General features: G+C 39.2%; 1 protein-coding gene across 9 annotated transcripts in view; it reads left to right on the top strand.

The window, feature by feature from the left end:
* Positions 1-22,885, top strand: part of LOC6639194 (CUGBP Elav-like family member 4) — a 165,611-nt gene that overhangs the window by 89,834 nt on the left and 52,892 nt on the right. For all 9 annotated transcript variants that reach the window (XM_047012049.1, XM_015179075.3, XM_023178528.2 and 6 more), the window contains one exon: positions 21,230-21,309. In XM_047012049.1, the coding sequence (XP_046868005.1) occupies positions 21,230-21,309 (80 nt within the window). The remainder of the gene's footprint in view (positions 1-21,229; positions 21,310-22,885) is intronic.

The following is a 22,885-nucleotide window of genomic DNA, read 5'->3' as shown; positions in this document are numbered from 1 at the left end:
TTTTTTTTTTGTCGAGTCTCCTGTGGGTCGTAAGTGGGGCGGGGGTGTGGTGGGTTGAGGTGGCTTGAAGTGACAGGCGCTAGCCTGTGTAAGTGCCAAAATCCATCAACGTCAATTCACTTTTTTGCGAATTATATACAAAAGAAAATCGAATGACGATGTGGTGATGGCAAAGATGGTTCGTTGGTTGGGTGGGTGAGGGCGGAGGTGGTGGTGGTGGGGCACACTTCCACCATTGACTGACTGCTGAACTGCAAATGTATGCAAATGATGATGCATGTGGCGGCTAAATGTGGTGACGATGAATAGAAGAAGATGGTTGGGGAGAGAGAGAGAGAGAGAGAGAGAGAGAGGGTTGATGGTGGTTAGACCAACCAACAATAATAACATCGGGTGGTGGTGGTGGTGGTGTCGCCTGTCTGCCAGTCCGTGCGTCCGTCCGTCCGTATTTCTGTCAGTCAGTCTGTCTTTCGGTCTGTCTGACAGGCAACAGGAATAAGCGCAACCATCATGTTAAATTATGCAAATTCGATTTCAGTGAGTGAATGAAATGAAACGAGGTAAAAACGGAAAGGCAAGGAAGTTTTTTGTGTCTCTGTGTGTGTGTGTGTGTGTGTGCGTGTGTGGGCCTAGGAATGGGTGTTTCATGCATGTGTGTGGTGGGTGGCTGGGTTAGGTAGGTCGAAAGATACTGACTGACTTTGAAACTTTTCACCCACAACAAAACACAAAGCATGTGTGCTGCATAACACTGAAAGAAAAAACCCTTCGACAACTGTTGTATGCAATTCAATTTAGAATGGGGAAGGATGAAGCAAAATAGAGAAAAACCAATCAAAGCTGCTAACGATTTTAGTATATCGATTCGATATACTCGCAGACAGAATGGGACACAACAACCATCTATCCAATTGTTGTAGTAATTCTCAACTGGTTTGCATTTGCTTTTTCCAATCATTTTTGTCAGTGTTATGCAAAGAAAAAAGCAAATGAACAAATGAAGTTGGGGCGGAGTTGGAGCAGCAGCAGCAGCAGCAGCCACATGTGGCGGCAATGCAAAAATTTTTGCAGCTTGACAATGGCAACAGGCTCCTGGCTCTCCTGGCTAAGGCTCAGGACTAGGGACTAACAACCAAGGACCTAAAGCCTGGTGGCTCATTTGATTAGAATATTCATGCATGCACTTCATTGTCATCAAGGCTGGGAGCTAGGCAAAAGGCGACGGCTGCACAAAGTTGTCATCTCTCGACGTCTCTCACCCTCTATTCCCCGGCTTCTCTTCACGCTCATTCACACACTCGTTCTACGTCTTGTCATCTGTGCAATCAACACAATTGTATGTGTGTGTGTGTGTGTCTCCTTTCTCTCTCATTCTCATTCTGTTGAGGGCGGTAATCAAACTTTCCTCTATATATGAGCAACAACGGGTGTCGTCTAGTGCCAGAGTTAAGCATTTTGCATAAGTAGCCAAGTTTATATATATGTGTGTGTGTGTGTGTGTGTGTGAGTCCTGGCCGTGTCCTGTTGCTGACAGACAGTTGGCATAAGTTGACGTTGAATGCGCCAAGTTGGCATTGGCAATGATGCTTTCCAGTTTAAAGCCCAAAACCACTTGACAAAGAGAAAGAGAATCAGCAGGCTCTGCCATTGGATCTGTCATTAAGTAATTGCATCAAACGCACTTACAAAACGCGACAAAGCCAACAAATCAGGTCTAAACCAATTTAACCAATCAAAATGATGGTCAGTTGTGGTCAGTTCTATGTCTCTCTCTCTCTCTCTCTCTCTCTCTCTCTTTGTTCTTTAACAATAAAGTGATACTTGACTTTTGTGCGATCTTTGCTGCGAATTGTTGTGAAATTTCAGTTGAAAATTAATTTGAACTAATCTAAAGCAAGGCAAAAGATAAAGTGATGCAAATTTTAAAGTATCAATAACCACACAACACTTTATTACATATGAAAAATAGTCACAATGAAATTTTATGCTGATCAATTTAATACAAATATTTTTGTAATATTTGATTTTCCATCAAAAATGTCATACAAATTGTTAAGCATTAAATTTCCAACCAATCACCGAGTGCCAACTACTTGTATTAATGTATTAAATTCAGTTGTTTGACACTCAATCAGCGACGAGTTGTTAGAACTTTTCGTTGTGCTTGTTGTTTTTTTGTTTGTGTGTGTTTGTGTGTGTGTAAAATAAACATGAGCTTGGAGTTTTGGCATGAAATATAAATGCAGGCAGCGGCAGCATGACATGCACTTCATAAAAGTTTGCTCATATAAATTGAAATTGAAATGAAATGAAATGATGATACATACCTTTATACATATGTACATACAAACATATGGATGTGTGTGAGTCTGTTTCTCTCTCTCTCTCTCTCTCTCTGTGTGTCACTCAAATAAGAAGGAAAAGTAAAAGCACAATGGTTCACTCACTGTCAATGTGCTTTTGGGGTACGTTACGGCTAGGGATTCACGGTGTTTGCCTTGTAAAAATTTGTTGGCCAAACAACAAGTGGAGCAACAACTTAAACTGTCATTGGCCAAAGTTCTGGCGAAGGAGGCAAAAGGTATTAAAAAACTTTTTCTGCAAGCAATAAATTTTTATGAAATTGGCGACTTTAGCTTGTCTTGCTTGAGAAACAGACAGATTGCGGGACAGAGGAGAGGCGAAAGGAGGTAGATAGGAGACACACCTGAGAGTGTGGCCAAACCGCACACAATTTGGCAGAAATTCAATTAGCTAGCCATGCGTAGAAAGCAGAGAGGCAAAGAGAGAGACATATAGAGCACCAAATAGAATAGAACAGAATGGTGAAGCAAGTTTGCCACTTTGGCATGCCAGGCAGTTTTGGGGAATGCTTTTGTAGTGGAGATACACACAGATACATAGATACTTTCATGCATGCCTAGATACATTTCATTCTCTCTATGTCTACGCCGCATTTGCCTCAGCTTCAGAGCCTCATAGCCTCTGCCTCAATTACGCCGAAAATGTCACATTAATTATTGGCATTTATGTGTGTGTGCGAGTGTGCGAGTGTGTGTATGTGTCTAGTGAGCGGGGTAGAGGAGCCTCTATTTGGTTGTTGGTTTTGTCGCCAAAACGCTTTTGCATATGATAGACGACAATGCAAACCGAAAATTTCAAGTCTACTTTATGGCGCTCGTTCAAGTGTATGTGTCTGCCTCTGATAGGTATTTATGTTTCTCTCACTGAGTGTGTGTGTGTGTGTGTGTTGGCTATATTAATTGGAATTTGTTTTTGTATGTCAGATGCAGCTTTCAACATACTTACATACAAATGTATTTATGTAGAGCTATAGTAGAGATTTCTGGAAAGACGCTGCTGCAGCAATTAAAAGTTAATTTGACAAAGCGAGACATTTCAAATTAATTTTGCGTATTGAAAACAAGATTTTAATTCAATTTATGCTTTTGGCATGGCATAGCATGAGAAATGTTCAAGTTGATTGAATCAATCTAAAGATCTTCATTCGATTTGTCATACAAGTACATCCACAGGGACACACACACACATACATAAGTGTTGTAAAAGGCTATAGTTCATTAAGTCACGGTTACAAATTGAGTGCTTGAATTTTACTTACATGTGGCAACTCTGTGCTCTATGCTCTCTCATCATCTCTCAGTATATTTTCTGTGTTGCAAAATGATTTTTGTTAAACAGTGTTGCTTCCATTCGATTTGAATTGTTAGGGAAATTTTTTTGCAGTGCTGTAAAATGTCAAATGAACATTAATGTTGCAGTTTTCAATTTGTGTAGAATCTGGCAAAAAAAAAAAAAAAAACAAATCAATATAAACGACTCCCCAAACTCGCACAACTTGCTGGCAAAGTCATAAAACTAACTTTCATATGTACATACGCTTGCCTCATGCAATTTTTAGAAGTTTCAATAAGCCAAAAAGACTGCATCTGTTGTCCCTCTTCCCATTGTATGGTTCCCCCCTTTTCCCACTCACCACTCTAGGCTGTCTGTCTCTCTCTAGCCTAGGCAGTTTTAAAGCCTTCTCGAAATATTTACCACACCCCGAGGCCTCGTAAAACAAGCCACTTAATACGCCTTAATTAAAACAAAACTCTCAACCTCTCTCGCTCTTGCTTTCTGCCGCTCTCCAACGCACTCTCTCTATCTCTCTCCCTCTTTTGGAGTCCATGTCGCTTTCTTTGTTTGTGAAAGTTGTCGACTTGCAGTCAATACACAAACTGCACATAACTATTTATTGTATGGCCCAAAGCCAACAACAAATCCAACAGCAGCAAAAACAACAACACAAGATGAAAAAAAGAGTATATATTTGTGTGTGTGTGTGTGTGTGTGTTTCTGTATGTGTGTATGTGTATTCGTAGTAGTAATAATAATAATGTAAGTTGTGGCATAAGCTCATAAGTGCCATTTAAGCCAGAGTCGTCCTTTCTGCCGCTGTCGTTCTCTTGTATTCGTTGTTGTTGTTGTACGTATAAGCCAAAAGTCCTGACTGCAAAATGGCTCACAGGGCACAAGGAATTAAAATACATATCAAAAAGGAACAAGCGCGAACTTTTGCCCAGAAAACCGGCAAAACCCGAAAAACTTTGCCGTTACCATGGCCACAAGTCTTTTGTGGAGTCGTCCTGAGCCCCGGAGCCAGCCCCAAAAACTCATACTCTGACCTAGGCCCCACCAGCTTCCTTGCCGCCCCTCGACCAGCCTAGGCCACCAATTCCCATCGAGAAACGTTGCTCTGAGCCGAAACGCTCCTGTGTTTCTTTCCTATACTCTCCTGTTCTTGTATTTCGTTTCTGTGTTGCGGCAGTTTAATGCAGCTTAAATTTAATTGCAATATACCGAAACTTTCGCACACACACACGCACACATATTAAGATATTTATATATATATACTTGTATGTGACGAGCAGAAATCTACAGCTCCGTCTACAAAGAAAAACAAGAAATAAAAAAAAAAGAAAGAAAACCCAAAAATGGGCAGTTTTGGCCACAGGCAGCGGCTAATAAATTTTTATCACATACAACGAGAGCCTGCTCCTGCTTAATGCTAATTAACATGCAACACGCCCGAAACTATGCAACACACACACACAGACACACACACATTTGAAAAGGTCAAAGCAATTAAACGTACACAAGGAGCCAAATTTGATGCCGCCGTCACCGTCACCGTCGCCGCCGCCTGAAGAGGAGCTATGTAGAGTCATAAAAGCCACAAAGTGCCTGCAACTTATGCTACCTAGTCGAAACACTAGCCAGAAAACTTGTGCGAAAGATGAACAAGTTTTCTATTTATCCACTAGAATGAAGTTTAGATACACTGCACACAATACTGGTCGACCTTAATGCAATTTATGGAGTAGATTCTGAAACATAAAACGAAATTAAATCACAACTCTTTTTAAGATTTATTTAAAAAGTTGTTTACATAAACAGAAATCTGTAACTAATCATGAAAATTATTTAGTTTGATTCAAATGGAGGCTATAACCAGAAATTATTATATGTATTAAAAACTGCTTAGATATACATAACTATATTTGCTGTCAGGGTTTACTTATATCGATATATTTATATGTCTGTATATATACTTTGGGAATATACCCTACCTTTTTAGATATATACATATATATATATATAGCCTGAAAGCCAGCCATGTTGTTACCTCCTGCAATTTCGTTTCATTATGTGGCCATGTTGGTGGCAAGTGTGCTTTATTAACACATTTCATGCTTCATACACAAATACAGACGCACATTTCAGCCCAAGAGAAAGAGGGAAAGAGAGAAGAGACACACATATAGACGTGTATGTGTAGCTACATAACTTTTTTAATACCCATCGCCTTGTACAATTTCGGCTTTAGTTGTAATAGTTTAATAAAGTAGTAAAAGCTGCGGAAATTAGATTTGACCGCAGCCGTTATGGGCCCTGACCGAGCCAAGCCAAGGCAAACTTTGCCCTAAAACTGAGAGAGAAAGAGAGACAGAGAGAAAGAAAGAAACTAAGTAGGAAGAGGGAGAGAGAGAGAGAGAAAGAGAGAGAGCTCTAAGAAGAAGGAAAAATTATACAAACCCTTGTTTCGTGGCTATTTCAGCTTCCTGTGTTCCGGCTTGTCAATAAAAATGTCCAAAAAGTTTTCGCCCAAGTAGAAAAAAGTGAAAAGGGTTGCCGCTGCCAAGCCGAAAGCGAACGAAACGAAACCAAACCAAACCAACCAATCAACCAACTATATATTAAAGTTCTGGCCAAGGCCCAAGCGCCGAGACCAAGACCAAGACCAATCCCTGAAGCACAAATTTAATTAACTCAGTTGAGCTGGCATTTTTCTTGTGTCGTCCTTTTCTCTTGCTCTATCCGGCTGTGTATATGTCTGTATGTGTGTGTGTGTGTATGTTTGTGTATTAATAAAAGATTAGTCTTATCAGCCATGAAGTATGCCACTTTAGATATTTGTTTTAGTTGCGCACAGGATTATTGAAAAATTAATGCAATAAACGGCGAAAAGATATATGAGATACACACACACACACAGGATATAGAGAGATAAAGATAAAGAAGAGAAAGGGAACTTGGTTAGTTGGGCTAGCTCTGAGTGCAATTAAGCGAAAGTGAAATTGACAACGTTATGAGAGTGTAACATATACATATATCTATCTCTCAGTCTCTCTCTCTTTCTCTCTTGCAGTGTGTGTGTGCCTTATCCTCTAATGGATATATAGAAAATTGTATTTATTAACAGCTGCTGGCGCCTGTAGGTAGGCTTTAATTTTTTTTAATAAACGCCACAACTTGTTCTCGCTAGCTTTTATTAAATGTCAGACAAGGAGTCCTAACTTCTGTAAGGTATCTAGAATGGGAGAATGGGAAAGGGAGTGGGGTTTGGGAGAAAGGCACCTGTCAGTGGCACACACACACACACAGAGAGAGAGAGAGAGAGAGAGAGGCATACATATACGTGTACATATTTTGTTATTATTAGAAGACAAGGACGCGACGCCTAAGTGTATGCCACATACATATTCTTTAGCTCATTTTCTAGCTCATTGGCAGAAGAAGCGTATCGTTGTAGAGCTAAATTAATTTATTCCACTTTTGTTGTTAGACAATATCCTTTCTTCAGCCTGCCTCCTGTAACGGGATACAATATGCGGCCCTCTGCTGTTAGCTGCTTGAGACGGTGAAAATGAAAATGTCTAAAGGCTGAAACGAGCCCGGCCCGGATGGGGATCCTTTTTCAAAGCTTGAAATAAAATAATATAAAACTGACACTGACTTGACTACCAACCACCCCTGCCCCCCGACAAGGTCCCTTATCTGTCCTCTTCTTGCATATCTTGGGTTACTGCTTGCTGATGTTCTTGTGGGTTGCTTAGCTGCCTCAAGTGTCGACAAACCTCAGCCCATGGCCCCAAAAAAAAAAAACCAGTCCTTCGCTTGGCGATGCAAAGTCTCGACATGCCATATAGCAAATAAATACTTATGCGCTAATACGGGCAATGGTTTCTAGTCCCTCACAACAATTTGCTAAATAAATTTCAAATCAAAGTCAAAAATTGCATAAAAATTTCGAATATATAAGTTTGGTTAGACATTTGTCAAGAATCGTTTAAATTATTTACTTGTATACCTTTAGATAAGTCTTTAAACCAAGTTTAAAAAGACTTTTGCATCTATTTGTTATTAAGATAAAAATGTAGAAACTTTAGCAAGGCCATATTGTTTATTCTCTGATTTTTATATAAGATATATATTAATATTTTGAAATTATTTAGACTTAAGTTTAATTGATTTACCTTTGACCATAATAAACTAATTCTCTTTTTCTTCTCTTTTTACCATTTTTTAGGTAAGTGCACAAGGCTTCATCCTTACACCAGAACACGTGATCCACGTGGCGGTAAGCAGTTGATCTAACAATATATAAATATATACATATATATATATATCATATATCATATATATTATCCCAATTGTAAACTAGATCGCAAATTGATGAAAATTAAGAGAATGAGACAGTTTGACAGTTTCAGTTTAGATAGTGAGACACAGACCATCGGCAAATGGTATCCAACCAGCGTATCAGCCACAAACTCAACCACCACACACAATGACCTTTCTCTACTTTTTCATCCCGCGCTCGCACAATTGTTCGAATGCCAAATCGCTAGTCAACCCTAATATATGGCTATTATGGCATATATACAGTAGTACCCGAAAAAACCAAAACCAAAAATAACCCCTGACAATGTGTAGATGCTTTTATGCCAGGGCAAATGATGGTGGTAAGTGAGTATGGGGGATGAGGATGAGGATGAGGATTGGGGGGGGGGGATGTTAAGAGAGAGCTTATACTATACACCCCTGTCTATCTATGTATAGAGGGCAGAAGGGCATTATAAATCTTCATTGTTGGCCAGCTTGTAAAGTAGCACAGACAACAAACCCGAAAATGTGGCTGCTACCAAACATTATTTTTTTCTCTCTCCTACTTCTTCTCATGCATGCATGAGTGTGTGTGTGTGTGTGTGTGTGTATGCTAAAAGCAACATCAATTTGCATGAAGCTTGTGTGTGTGTATGTATATACATACGTATGTGTGTGTGTATGTAATTACAAAAACACACCAAGCGTTGAGTACGTGCAAATCTGACCAAAAATTTAAATTGAAGTTAAAATTTTTGGCAAATGTTGCTGCTTGCTGCTGCTGCTGTTGCTGATGACGACGACGACGACGATGATGATGATTACGTTGTTGATGATGATGTATGCAACAGTAGTAGCAGCAGCAGCAGCAGCAACTGTGTCCCCTCAGGACTCGGCCTTCTCTTGCTCTTACTCTGGGAAAACAAGTATATCGAATTTTAATTACATTTGCTTTCATGCCGCCTCTGCATTTTGTGTATGCTTTTTTGTGCCCCCCAAAAAACAAACCGGCACGGAAATGTGATTTTTGATTGAGTGCCAAAAATGCATGGAGAGACAGAAAGAGACAGAGAGAGAGAGAGAGAGAGAGAGAGAGACCGAGTGAGCGAGAACAAAAAGTGAGTGAATAAGAGTTAGGTTTGCTTTGCCTTGGGCAATTTCTTGCAATCTGCATTTTTCTCATGTGTAAAATTTGTGTAGCATACTTTTTTGGGAGTCGCTTGCTGCGCAGTATGCATATTTATGATGTATGTACATTATTTCACTATTTCTTCTTCTACGTTTTTTTTCTCGTCTTCTAGTGTATAATTAAAAACAAAACACGAACAGAATCTAAAAAGTGTCAGTTGAACCATAGTCCTTTAGGCCAGCCTAAATTATTATGCGTTGTTCGAGTTGCCTATTTGAATTTCATTTAGTTGTAGTTGCTTTAGGCCTAGGCAATGGCGTCTAATTTGCACTTTGACAGGAGGGAACATGTCATAGTAGTAGTAGTAGTAGTAGTACATATCTAAATGACTTGTTGACTCGCTTTTCTTTTTTACCTCTCCAATGTTGTTTGGGAGTTTTATTCATGCTCATGTCTCTCACTCGTTTGCTGTCTGTTTTTGGGCAAAAAGTTATAATTTGCCTGAATATTATTCATAGCATACTTTTAAGCTGACTGGCTGGCTGACTCTATTGTATAAGTTATGCCAATCACATAACAAAATATATGTTTTTGCTTTTTGCTCAAATTAAATAAGAGCCGCAGAGAGTAGCAACAAGAGCAACAACAACAACAACAACAACAACCCGCACACTCAAGCGCATGGCGTAACAAAATTCAATATCGCTTTTAATTGCATGTTGCCCAGGCAACGGCAACAGCAGCAACAACAACAGCAACGACAACAACAACAACAACAACAAGCGACAGACATTGTAAGCCCCTGCAAGCTGAGCTGACGAGAATTGGGTGAATGAAGAGTGAAGGATGGAGCATAAAGCATTTGGGGACGACAAGCACGAAGTAGGGAGGATGGGCCACTTATATAAGCCTGACTGGCCCTGACTGCCCTGATTAACTGAGTGACTGACTGACTGACTGAGTGACTGCTCGGCTGGCTGGCTGGCTGGCTAGCTGGATGGCTGCTGCTGCTGCTGCTGAGAACGAACCTGTAATTTAGCAAAATGTTATGTAAACTTTAAATCGAGTTATGCATTTTAATTGGTTGTTGTACAATTTTGCAAGCGGCACGTTTTGTTTGCCACATCACCGAACACGAGCCCATTATGCAGATGGATCCCATATATATACACACACACACACACACATACCAATCTAATATATATATCTGCATACCATACGATATATAAATTGCATATATATATATATGTATGCAAGTAGGTATATCTTTGGCTATATTTGGATATATGTATGTTAGTACATTTGTGTTTATGCAACAATGAAAATTGCAAATGCTTCACTAAAAATATTCCCTGCGTAATGCAATTGGAAAATATTTTGCAATATAATTTTTTGAGAGACTTTTTCCTCTCTTGCATCTTTGGCGTCTCCATTTACCTCTTCTTCGTCTATTATTGCTATTATTATTATTTTTCATCAAATTTCGATTGTGTATTGTTAGTTCTATATGAAAGAATTGTGAAATTTGGTTATTTGATTGAATCAACAACAAGAAGAAATAGCAGCAGCAGCAGCAGCAGCAACTATAAGATGAAAAAGAAGTGTGGCACAAATTGAATTAGTAACGAAGGACGAAAGAGGAAATATATATATATATATATATTCACATGATTGAGATGGTTATTGAAATGAATTTTGAATTAAAGGCATTACGGTTTTGTGCAATAAGAAGAAAATACAAAATGATACGATTTATTCAGGCTAATCAAAAGTGGTTTCACATCCTTTTGCGCCTTCAAGTATGCAATGCCTAGTTGTATGGTCTCACACACTCAAAGAGAGGGGCGGATGGAGAGAGAAAGAGCTTAAAGGTAATCTACCTCTTGGCTTAATTGCAGCCACTGCCAGTGCAAATTGCACCCAAAAGGCCAAAGGCAAACGACTACGACTACGACTACGATGATGAGAATGAGAACGAGAATGACTCCTAGACGTAGTCTCGCCTTGGCTTCCGCATCTGTGTCGTCGTCGTCGACCCTCCCCCATCCCATATTTTCGCTGTTTCACCTAACTCATTTTAATGATGCCTGGGCTACCTGCTGCTGGTTGGTTGCGCTTCTGTCTTAAGTGCAACACCATTCGCCGACTTACCTAGCCTTGGTGTCGTCTTCAGTCTTTTGGACTTTGTTGAGGCAATTATGGCTCTGTGCTTACATGTGGCCAAATTGTTGTGGTGGCTGCTCCCTTGGCTGACTCCCAAGCCACCTCCCCATGCCCAGAATAAGATGGTCGCATTAAAAATGAATAATGTGCGCGACTAGTGGCTCGCAAGCGGACAATTTATGCACTCCAGATGCTTCCTTAGATGCTTTCGGTGCCGGTGCCGTTGCTGGTGCTGCTGCCGGCCCTTTTCAATCATATCTAAATCCCATGCAATCAAATTCCGTTGCGCCCTATACAATTAGCTTCTGCCACTGCCACACAACACGCTAAGGACAAAGCTAGAGAGAGAGGGAGAGGCGAATTGTTTTTGGCCGGGCTATGCTCGAGCACTTTATTAGGCTTACCTGTCCAGTTTGCCTCCCATCTTTTGGTCTTGGTTCCTTGGTCCTTCCTTTCTCTCATGCTTATGCTTTGATGTTCAAGTTAAGCCCAGCTAAATTGATTTTCTTACCTCTGCTTTGGTTTTGCTGTTTTTTTTTTTTTTTATTTTAGCTTTATTTTTATTCCCCCCGCAGTAGCAATAAAGTTCAAATGAACCGAGCTTGGGCTATTAAGTTATGCGGCTTTAGTTTGAGGCTTCTTCCCTTACACCATTCTGCGTTCCCTTCCTTTGTTTTCGTTTTTTTCCGTTCTGTTTTTTTTTTGTTCTTGTTGTTATTTTGTGCTAAATAAAGTGCGCAAATAAATCGTCAAAGGATACAAAATGAAATGCGGCGGAATAAACTGAAGCGAACAGCAAGAGACCAACAGAGATGCTGAGTAGGGTCAAGTGAAATAAAAGACAGAGCGAGAGAGATAGAGAGAGAGAGAGAAAGCGTCAGGTAAATGTGGCTTAGGCCAAGATAATGTTTCGAGTATTTATAGAGCTGACAAAACTTTATAAGTTGGCCATATTCCAATGGGAGAATTAAGCAAATGTTTCCAAAACAAAAAAAAAAACCTTTGCTAGATCCGGGCTTAATTCATAATCTTATTTTATACAGTTCTTCTTTTATTAAATGAAAAGATAAAGTCAAAGTTGTTTATTTGGCATAATCTGAGACTGTAAAAAAAGCACTTAAGCATATAGATCATGCGTTTGATTGGATCATTGATCTAAGTTTTAGCAAATTGTTAGGTCCTTGACTAGTTTTATTTGAATTATTGTTAATAACTTTTTGTCGCTTTTGCTTTAATCTATGCAAAAGTTGCTTTAATGGCATCTATTTCTCTTTTGTTTGTCCCCTTCTTTTTCTCTCTACGTCCCTATGGGCATTGTCTTTTGCTCCTATTCTCTGTTCTCTGGGCAAAAAAAAAAAAACCTCAGCGCCCCAAACTGTGCTGCGGTTTTAGTTGCATTTGACTTTGCGGTTTGACGTTGTTGCGTTGTTTTGTTTGTTTTTCGTTTTTATGTGTGTGTGTCTGTGTGTGTGTGTGTGTGTGTGCTGTTTCTTTCTGGCAACACACGCAACAGCTTTTTGTTCACACTTTCGCCTGGCAAAACAATTTTGCTGCGCTGCCTCCAACCCTAGACCCAGCTCCAGTTCGTGCCCCCAACCATCCAAATTGAGGATTGGTAGGTTAGCTGAAGCTGCTGCTGCTGCTGCTGCTGCTCCTGCTGGTAAAAGCCGTGCCCCGCATGCATTGCGGTTTCTGTTGCATAATTATTATGTTGCGGTTGCAACTGGCCCCTCCTCCACCTCAACCGACATCTGCCCTCTGCCCTGGCCCACCCCCTTCTCTGAGTGTCGTGTTGTTGGAAAAGCATTTACCTTGTTTGTGGTTCGCTGAGCGCTGGTAACAGTTTTTTGTTGTTGCTTGTTGTTGTGTTTTTTGTTTTATTTTTTTCGTATTTTACTGGGCCTGAAAATTACTTTGGTTTGAGTCGAGGCTTTTAAATCTTTTGCTGTGTTGGCCTGGGCCTGGGTCTCTCTGCCTGGCCGCTTGTGTGTGGAGTTTATTTAGGCGGATAATGTTTCTGGGTGTTTCTCTTTTTTTTTTATGTATTTCGTGTTTGGTTTTTGGTAAGGGCTTTAATGAATTTTAAAGGGAAAGCATTTAGAGTGGAAAAAGGCACGTTTTGTAATTAAAAGACGATATAGTATGGTGGAGGGGCGGGGCCTTTTAAAGCATTGCCATTTAAGTTTTGGATTAGATTACTTTTATTGAGCGCAATAACTCTTTGGACTCTCCGTCTTTCTCTTTTAGACATTTCTTATTTATAAACTTTGGCAAATGTATCTATTTCCTGCTCTAATGCATCTTAACAAACATCTAAGCGAAATTTAAATATATGTATATAAACTTATATATGTATACCCAAACACACACACACACACACATTGACATGGGTTTTCTGGGCAATTCCCTAAAGGGTTTTTGGATTTTCGGATGCCATCATGTGATGCTCTCTCAATTTACTCTATGCTTCTTGCCAAAAGGGACACTTTTCACGAAAATAGTAAATAACAAATAGAACGAACGAACACACAAAGAATGGAAGAGAGCGAGTGAGGAACGGGGAACGGGAATGAAAGATACAGAAAGAAGCAACAAATATTTCGACTGAAGCTTAACAAATGTTACACCAAAAAGGAGTCTGCCTTCTGCTGCCGCTCTCCGTCTCCTTTCTCTTTGGCTAGTTCTACTAGTTCTGTTGGTGTCATTTGTTAAAGAGGCTTGTCAACATGCCCTATAACAAGCTGGCTCGACTGAACTAAACTGAATTGGACTCTCGTGCACTCGGACTTCAGACGCCGACTCGAACTCAAACTCAAACTCAAATTCAAACTGGGACTGAGTCTCAGAAGCAGGCAAGCCAAACAAACCCAAAAAGCAATAATATTTTAGCTTTTGTTATAGGTTTTTCACCATCAACTCAACTCAACTCCTCTGCTTTAACTTAGTCTCTGTTTCCGTCTGTGTCTTTCTCTCTGTGAGTGTGTGTATTTGTTTGTATTTTCGTAGCATACTTTTGTGCATTATTTGCTTGGCACTTGTAGAAAACTAGAGACGAGTCTTTGCCTCGGCTTGGCTTGGCTTTTCAATTTGTGTACACAAAATATTATTTTCTTAATTGGTGTTTATTGTGTGTCACAAGCAGTGCATACTTTTGCCTAGGCTGGACGCACACACACACACTAACAGAGAGAGAGAGAGAGAGAGAGAGAGAGTGTGAGAGAGGGACATACTCGAGAGTGCCATAAAAATGCCAGAGCTACCAAGTATTAAATTGTTTAGAGCGGTTTTTATTTTTTATTTTTGGTAGTCAGGCAGACAAAAACTAAACTTGTCTTGTTTTGTTGAAATGTAATTTCCATCCCTTTTTTTGTGTTTTTTTTTTTTTTTTTGGTTCTCTTCTTCTTTTGTCGTTTTGCCTTTTTGTGGGTTTTTTGTTTCTATTGCTCGCTTTCCCCAGCTTCAGGCTAGTTGAAATTGTCTAGCAATGTATCTCTATTGCACCCCCTTACCCTTTCCTCTTCATCTGTATCTCAACTCGTTTGATGCTCACTTTTTTGCTTTAGCAAATTGCTTATGAAATTGCAATTTGAGCTCCAACTCTTTGGACACACTGATTTTTATTTAATTTGGTCTGCCAAATCTTCAATCTAACCCGCTCATCTCCACTCCACTCCACCCCATTTGGTAGCTTACATATACATACATACATATCATATTACATTTTTTTGGAAGCATAAATTTCGAAATATTTTGCATAGTCTCTCGCATGGTTTTGTCCTCCTGATGATAAAGTCCGAGTTTGAGTCCGAGTCGAAGTCAGTTTGTCAGAGTCAGTTAGTCTGGCCAATTTTATTTACTCTTTTCTCTGTGTGTCCCTCTCTCTCTCTCTCTCTGGAGTAGTTGATGCTTTAGGCTTGTTTATCAACTGGCAAAAGGTAGTTGCAAAAGTTTCCATTTCACATTTCTCCTCCTTCATTTTCTTTTTGAAATCAAGAATAATGGTCCCATTGAACTTTTCGTGCTACGTGTGTGAGATTTTGATTTAGTTTTTCTCGGTCTCTTGGCGTGTGGCATCTTTTTTGGTATGATTTGTATGCAAAGTGTTAAAAGGCAAAAAGAGTTCAATTTTTAGTTCTGAGGTTAAGACATCTTTTCTGTTTAGACTCCACACAGTCTCTTGGCCATAATGATAAGTTAGTTCTTGTCAAAGTTTTGTTTTGAGCATTTCGAGATATGTCTTATGTCTTAATTGAATCCCCATATGAGACTAATGTTATAAAATTTATTTGCCACAAAACTTATGACAAATATTGCAAAGGATTTCTGTCTTCCTCTAATCCAAACATATTTTTTCCCCCCACCTCGTCGTCGTCCCCTCTCGATCAGCTTTGGGCCATGACAGAAACAGGCAACAACAATTGAGTTGTAAGAGATTTTGGGCGATTATATATCTCTAGGGGAAGGATTCTCATGCTTGGCCACAACTTGCTGCACATTTGCAATACAAATTCGCAATGCCATTAATGTATGGGAAAAAACCAATAAAAGAAAAAAAAAAAATCACAAAAATGGAAAAACATGAAGAGAGCAAAAAAAAAAAAAAAAACGAGAAAACACAATCACATACATATACGACATATACGTGAAGCCTTGCCATGAAAAATCGCCGCTGGTCAAACACGTAACCAAATTGTGCACATCAGCAGGAGAAGGAGCAGTAGCAGCAGCAACAGCAGCAGCAGGAAACAAGGATAACGAGCGTGTTGAGCCCCCCAACTGGCGGTGGGTCGATATATGTAGGTGTGTGTGTATGTGTGTATGTGTGTGTGTGTGTGTGTGTTAGCCTGGTTGGTCATTTCAGTTGACAGAGAATGGCAGTGGCAGTGGCAGAGGCAGAGCGGCTCATGTCCTGAACCTGGTCCTTGCCTGGCCTAGCTTGATGATGCCTGCTGTTGCCTGCTGCTGATGCTGTTTTTGTTGTTGTTGTTGTTGTTGTTGTTGCTGCTGCTGCTGCATGGGACAAGTATTTTAAAATCCAATTAAAAACGCCCTAGTGGGATTTTTCAATCGCTGCTGATGCCTGGCCATAGCAGCAGCAGGAGTAGAGAAGTAGAACAGAACCAGGCTGAGCAACAAAGTTGCATTAAGCGCGCAACATTCGCTGACGATCGGGTCGCGTTTGAAACACCCCTCCCTGTCTCTCTCTCTCTCTCTCTCTCTGTCTCTGTCTCTGATGCACTCTCTTTCACTCACTCACACTTTGGACACATTGATGGCCATTGCATGTTTGCCTCTTGGGCGCAAAAGCGTAGCATGGAATCTTGTTAGTCCAACGTTTACGCTTATTATGGTCCCCAGGTCCAAGGCTATCGAATTTGTTTGATGCCTGGTGAATAGCCCCCGCCATCAACTGCACCACTACCACCACCACCACCACCACCACCATGAGCAACCACCCACTTTTGCCCCTCCCTTGCAATGGCCACTGTCATATCACATCTCATATAAGAGGCGAAAAACAAGGTTCCAGGTTGCATCTCTCTATCTCTGCAAATTGCATTTGTGGCCTGACACACTCACAGTTGAATGCATTTCTGCATTTTCGGTTGGCATAACAAAAATCAAATAAACTCCATAAAAACATACAACAAAAAAAACCCAAAAAATTTAACAAAAAAAAAATAAATAAACACACACACACCCATCCACACAGACAGACAGACAGACACATGCATGATGTTTGTGGAAAATGGTAAATAATGTCATTTTCAGTTGGCATCAGAAAAACTCAGAGAGCGAGAGAAAGAGTGAGCTAGTGTGTGGGGGACAGAGAGAATATGGAAAATATTTTTGATAGGCAAAATTCACATAGAATGAAAATGGATAATACACTTAAATGATTTCATACCCAAAAACATAAAACCCCAAAAAATTAAAAACGACAGTAAAATATTTCAAATGCATTCAAAATCTTTCAATTTTTTTGTTTCGCTTTAGACGATATTATACAGATAACAATCTAACAATAAGATTAGAATCATAAAATCAAATAAAGTTGAGGGGAATATCTTTAAATCCATAAGAATATTCCCTACTACAAAAATTTTTAATAGAAAGACAGAATTTCAAAAGAATTATTTTTGATTCTTTTGAATTGTGATTTTTTTTTAGACTTTTGGTTTGAGAAGCATTTTCAATTTGAAAAAGTGGTGTGGAACTTTTGAAAAAGATTTCTAAACACAATTTGTTCGTTTTTCGGCTTGAAACTTTTGCTTTAAATACGAAAGTGCCCCCCGCCCCTCCCCGTAGAGCAGGGAACGAGCTAAGCAACGAACCAACCTACCAACTCTTTCTAAGACTTTTGCTAAATATGTATAATTTTAATGACAGCTCAACTTTTGCATTATCATTAGCATATTTGATTAAAAAGTGTCATTAGGCTCCAGCTTCCAGCAGCTCTCCTTCGCTTCCCTTATTCATCTGCTTCAGCTTCTGGTTGGCTCTCGCTCTAGAGCATCATTTCACGCTTCACTGAAAGTTGCAAAATGAGTAAGAATGAAAACCTGGCGTTAAAAACTTGTCGCACTTCCGTTCACATTTTAATTTCAACTAATTGCCAAGCCAAGAAAAATTCAGAAAACGAGCAGAACAAAAAAAAAAAAAAAAAAGAAAAGAAAAACGGGGAAAAAAATGGCAAGGTGAAAAAAAAAAAATGAAGGGAAATGCTTTACTATGCATTCCCGCTTAAGTAATTAAAGCTTGTTGCACTTCGTTAGCTTTAAGGACTCGCGACAGGACTGCACTATATTTTGCCTCACTCTTTCTCTCTCTCTATCTCTCTTTCTCTTGGTCGCTTTCACTTAATTTTCTCTCTGTCTCTGTGCTTGATTTGTATGTAAATTGAATTTTGTGTCTTTTACATCAAAGGCAAAAGTTAAACTCCTAGAACTTACCTCAACATGGCGGGGTACTTGGAATGAAGGGGGTATGGACTAATTTACTTTTAATTAATATAATGACTTCGAAGTTCGACAAATTATACTTAATGTTCATTAGAGACAAAACGCCAAAGTGGACGACACGAAAAAGGTAAATAATCAGAATTCGTTCTTGTCGTCGTTGGCGTTGTCGTCTTTAACTTGACTTAATGTTAGGCATCATCATCATCATCATCATCATTATCCACTTCTTAATCATTGAAAGGACTAAGTAGAAGCGATAGCATGACGTGGGCAGAGCGGGGGGAAAGCGGACAGGAGCTGCTTGTCTAGGAGATGGTAATGAATGTTTGAGTATATTTGAGTTTGCGGCATGGGAATAGATTGCTAAAGTGGTAAAGTCGAAATGAAATATAAATATCAAATGAATTGCAGTATAAACTTTAATAAAATTTAATCTGCAACTACACAACGTGAAATAAAAAAAAATATTAAAATAAGGATAGGGATTCGGACAAACTGGGAAAGGCTCTTCTTTTATCATTCAGCATTGACTTTTTTTCAAATTTTCACAAATATTTACATTAAGACGAAGTTCTCCTCTTACTCTTTCTCTCCATCTCTCTCTCAAGGAGTCTTCCTCTCCGCCTCCTCTTAAGACACAAATATCTTTACTTCCTGTCCCAAAAATAAAAAAAAACAACAACAGAACAGAAAATAAACCCAAACCCAAGGAATTAATTAAGGCTTTTTGCAATTTTTGACCCCAGCAGGGTTAAGCTTAACCTACACTCGACTCTGATTGTTGTTGTTGTTGTTGTTGTTATATACGCAATACAATAGCAACAACAATGTTGAAAATTAAGACCCTGCAGCTAAACAACAAAACAACAACAAGAAGCAAAAATGGTTGGTTAGATGGTTGGCTGGTTGAATTGGGAGTGACGAAACGGGTGACCCACCCCCCACTCGACGTAAAAGTCCAATTCTCATTCCATTCGCAGGGCGAGCGAGTGTCTAAATTGCGGCTTGCCTTTGTAGTTGCCTCTAAAAAGGACATGGCGCACTCAGAACAACAAATCCCGCCTAAAACCATGCAACATGCGAGCTGACAAGCCGAAAGGCAGACAAGCGCAAATTTCGCGTGCAAACAGCGCGCGAATGAAAGAGGGCAAAAATATACAAAAAATATACCCCCCAACCAGCGGCCCATCCCTTTTTCTGTTTTGTTTGGCAACCCGCTACACTCACTCCTCCTTGCCCCCTTTCTACTCCAACCATTTTTTTTTTTTCATTTTGCTGTTTTGTCCGACTGTTGCCCAAAAGAAGAAAAAAACAAAAAATTACAAAATGTACAAAAAATAAAGTGTAAAAAATTCAAGTGGATTTTTTTTTTTTTTCTGTTGTGTTGAAGTGACAACAAAATCCTGAATTCTCTAAAGGGAGTGGAGCTGAGCTGTATATGATGCGGGTAGGGGCGAGGGCAGGGGATTGCCAGTCAGCTCTACACAAGAGTGCAAATCAGCGTTGCTAAACAATAAAAAAAATAAAATATTTTGTTGGCTGTTAATCCACCAACATCAGAGTAAGAGAGAGTGAGAGAGGGAAACAAAGGCACACAGTTAGTTTACAATTAAAATAGACGACTTGGGCAATACCCTGCAGCAATTAAGGCCTTGGCCTCCCTAAAATCCCAACTGGGAGCTTAGAGCAAAGAGATATCAACTATGAATAAATTAATTCCCCAATATACCCCAGCAATTACAGGGTATTTCTTTTAAAACTCTGAGTGCCAAACAAAACAAAGCACAATTGCTAAGCATTTTTGTAAACTTAAATCAAAGTTGATTTTGTGATCTCTTTTTTTTGTTTTGTATTTTTGTTTCTTTTGTTGTTTGCAAAGTCCTTTTCAACAGCGAAAAAAAATATAAAAACCAGAAGAACTTTGACAAGAGTGTAAACACAAAAAATATAAAGAAAGAGGCTTATAATTTTTATTTGTTTAAATATGTTGCTTTAGCAGTTTTCCCAACCAACTTATCAAACATTTTTCTCCATTCTCCCAGCTGCTGCTGCTGCTGCTGCTGCTCCTGCCCCGCCTCCTCTTCCTTTCTCAGGCCATGTGGCCGCCTCCCACAAGAGTCCTTACTTTTTGCGGTTATGACTGTATATTAAATTAGCATAAATGATTTTTAATAATTATGCCATTGAAGAGGAGTCGTCTCTGCCACCTTCAACACCCTCAGCCTCCCCTCCATCTGCCCTTCACTTCCACCCTCTCTCCCCATCTTTGCAGCTGCCGCACAAATTACAAAATAATGAGCGTGAGCAAGTGCAGAGATTTTTTTTTTTCAATTTTTATATATGTATATTCAGATTTTCTTCTTTTTTTTTTTTGTGAATTTTACATGCAAACGATTCGGGCCGACTATTATTTTTATATAAATGGGCGTTGATGATGGGCGTGTTGAATCTGATTCCATATTCTCTTTCTCCTTCTCACTCTCTCACTCTCTCTGGCTCCTTCTCTAGATGCCTCTTTCATGAATTCTTCGTCGTTGAACGAAAATGTATTTTAATTGCACTTAAAATTTTATTTAAATGGTCGGCACACATGTCGAGAGATCCAAAATGCTATAATGGCTGGACAGTATGGCCAGGGCGATGGGTGAGAAGTGAGCGTAGTGGGAGGTGGTTGGGAGAAACAATTTCACTTAAATTGGCATTTATGGTAGGTTTATGCATTGTTAAATTCAATATTATCGACGGCTTAAAAATTGTAAAAATTTATATACAAAAAATTAAAATTTTTTTTTTAACCCAAAGATACTTTACGCATTCAGTATTTGTTTATATCCTTTGTTATAAAGAATGATCAGTTAACGCTCACTTATTGAGTAAATTTGATCAATTAACTAGTTCTTGTTTATCTAAGTGGAACTCTATTAGGAAGTAGTATTAAATTGGATTGGATCTCTTAGCTCTTTAAAAACAATTATTTAATCCTGATAACTAATTTTCGAATATCAATTTTCTTGTATTTTTTCAGGCTGTGCTTTCGTTAAATTTGGTTCGCAACAGGAGGCTCAATCAGCAATAACCAATTTACACGGAAGTCAAACTATGCCGGTAAGTTCAAGTTTCCATCTTATATATACATACATATAGATAGATAGATACATACATACATACATGCATACATCCATATACATCCATATTTATGAAAATTGAAAGTATTTTTGGAAAATTTCGACTGTTGTCGATTCTCACGCTGCTTTCACTTTTACATTTCGCTTGTTTCTCTAATAAGCAAGGCGGTGGGGTGAGGGGAGTGGGGAGGAGGATGAACAGGAAAAATATAACCTGAAAAAGTACTTAACAAACTTGAGTTAAGCTACAAGTGCCCCCTAAAAAAAAACCTCCACACAAGAGAAACTTTTTATGTTTTATAAATAAAATTAGAATTAAATTAAGGGAAATCAAGAGAAGAGATCGTTCTAGACCCAATTTTTGTTGTTGTTGTTGTGTTTGTTGTGACTTCATTATACCTTCTCTTTCTATGACAACAAGATTTTCAAGCCGGGAAGTATTCTTCGCTTTGCTTTTGCTTTTGGTTTGGTTTTTCTTTTTTCTTTTATTTTTTATTTGGTTTTTGGTCGTTTTCTTCGTTTTGCTTGTGAAAAATAAATGAAATTTGCATGACACTTGAGTTATTTTGCACGTAAATTGCTTCTTTTGACAAACAAACAAGCAAATAGCAAGACTACGGGGTAGAGAAGGACATTGGATGTGGAAGGATGTAGGGTTGGAGCAAGGAGCTGTATGGAGGGGGGAGGGAAAAGGTGGAAAGCATTCTATGGCTGGGGCATTGTTGTATTTTCGGTGTTTACAGCCAAGTGCAGCAATTCCAAGTCTCTTCTTTACTCCCTCTCTCTCTCTCTCTCTCTCTCTCTGTGCTTCTCTATCCCACTCTCTTTTCACTCTTCAGTGGAAAACGAATTTTACATTTTCGGTTTTTTTGTGTGTGTATTTGTGGGTGTTCTTCTCTACGCTTTCTTCACTTCTATCAATCTCCCTTTCTCTCTCACACTTTCTATCGTTCTTTCTCTCTCTCTCTCTCTCTCTCAGTCTCTCACACACACACACTTCTCAAACTGTTGTCGTCGCCATCGTTGTAGCTCGTTGCGCGGCATTTAAATTCAAATTCAAATATTGTTGATGAAATTTGTTGCTTAATTTGCAATTTAGATGCGTTTTTAAACAAACGCCACAGAGAAATCATGTGTTTACTTAGGCGGAAGTTGATGATGGCGATGATGATGATGATGATGATGGAGATGGAGATGGAAGGATGAAGGACAACCAAGAGTTGAGCGTAATTACACACAGGGAGTCTTTTCTTGCTATGTGAATGAAATCAATGTGTTTTGCCTGGAGGGTTTTCTCAAATTTTTCAACAGTTACAATTTAAAAAAAAAAAAAAAACGAGAAGAAACCTAAAGATATTTATCTATGTATGTATATGCGAGGGTCAATCAAGGAGTATCTAAGACCAAACATTGCAGTTCCAAGAGCCGTCAAATGTATCACTTGACTAACCCTCGCAAATCCTCGGATATCCTTAGTATAGGTATAGGTGGTGGCCCCCTTTTATAATTTTCCATAGACTACGACGCTGTAGCTCGTACATACATATATCTAAGGC

This window comes from Drosophila willistoni, assembly GCF_018902025.1.
Source record: "Drosophila willistoni isolate 14030-0811.24 chromosome XR unlocalized genomic scaffold, UCI_dwil_1.1 Seg144, whole genome shotgun sequence".
Lineage (NCBI taxonomy): Eukaryota > Metazoa > Arthropoda > Insecta > Diptera > Drosophilidae > Drosophila > Drosophila willistoni.
Note: the sequence above shows the minus strand (reverse complement) of the source record. Positions and strands in the feature narration are given on the sequence as shown.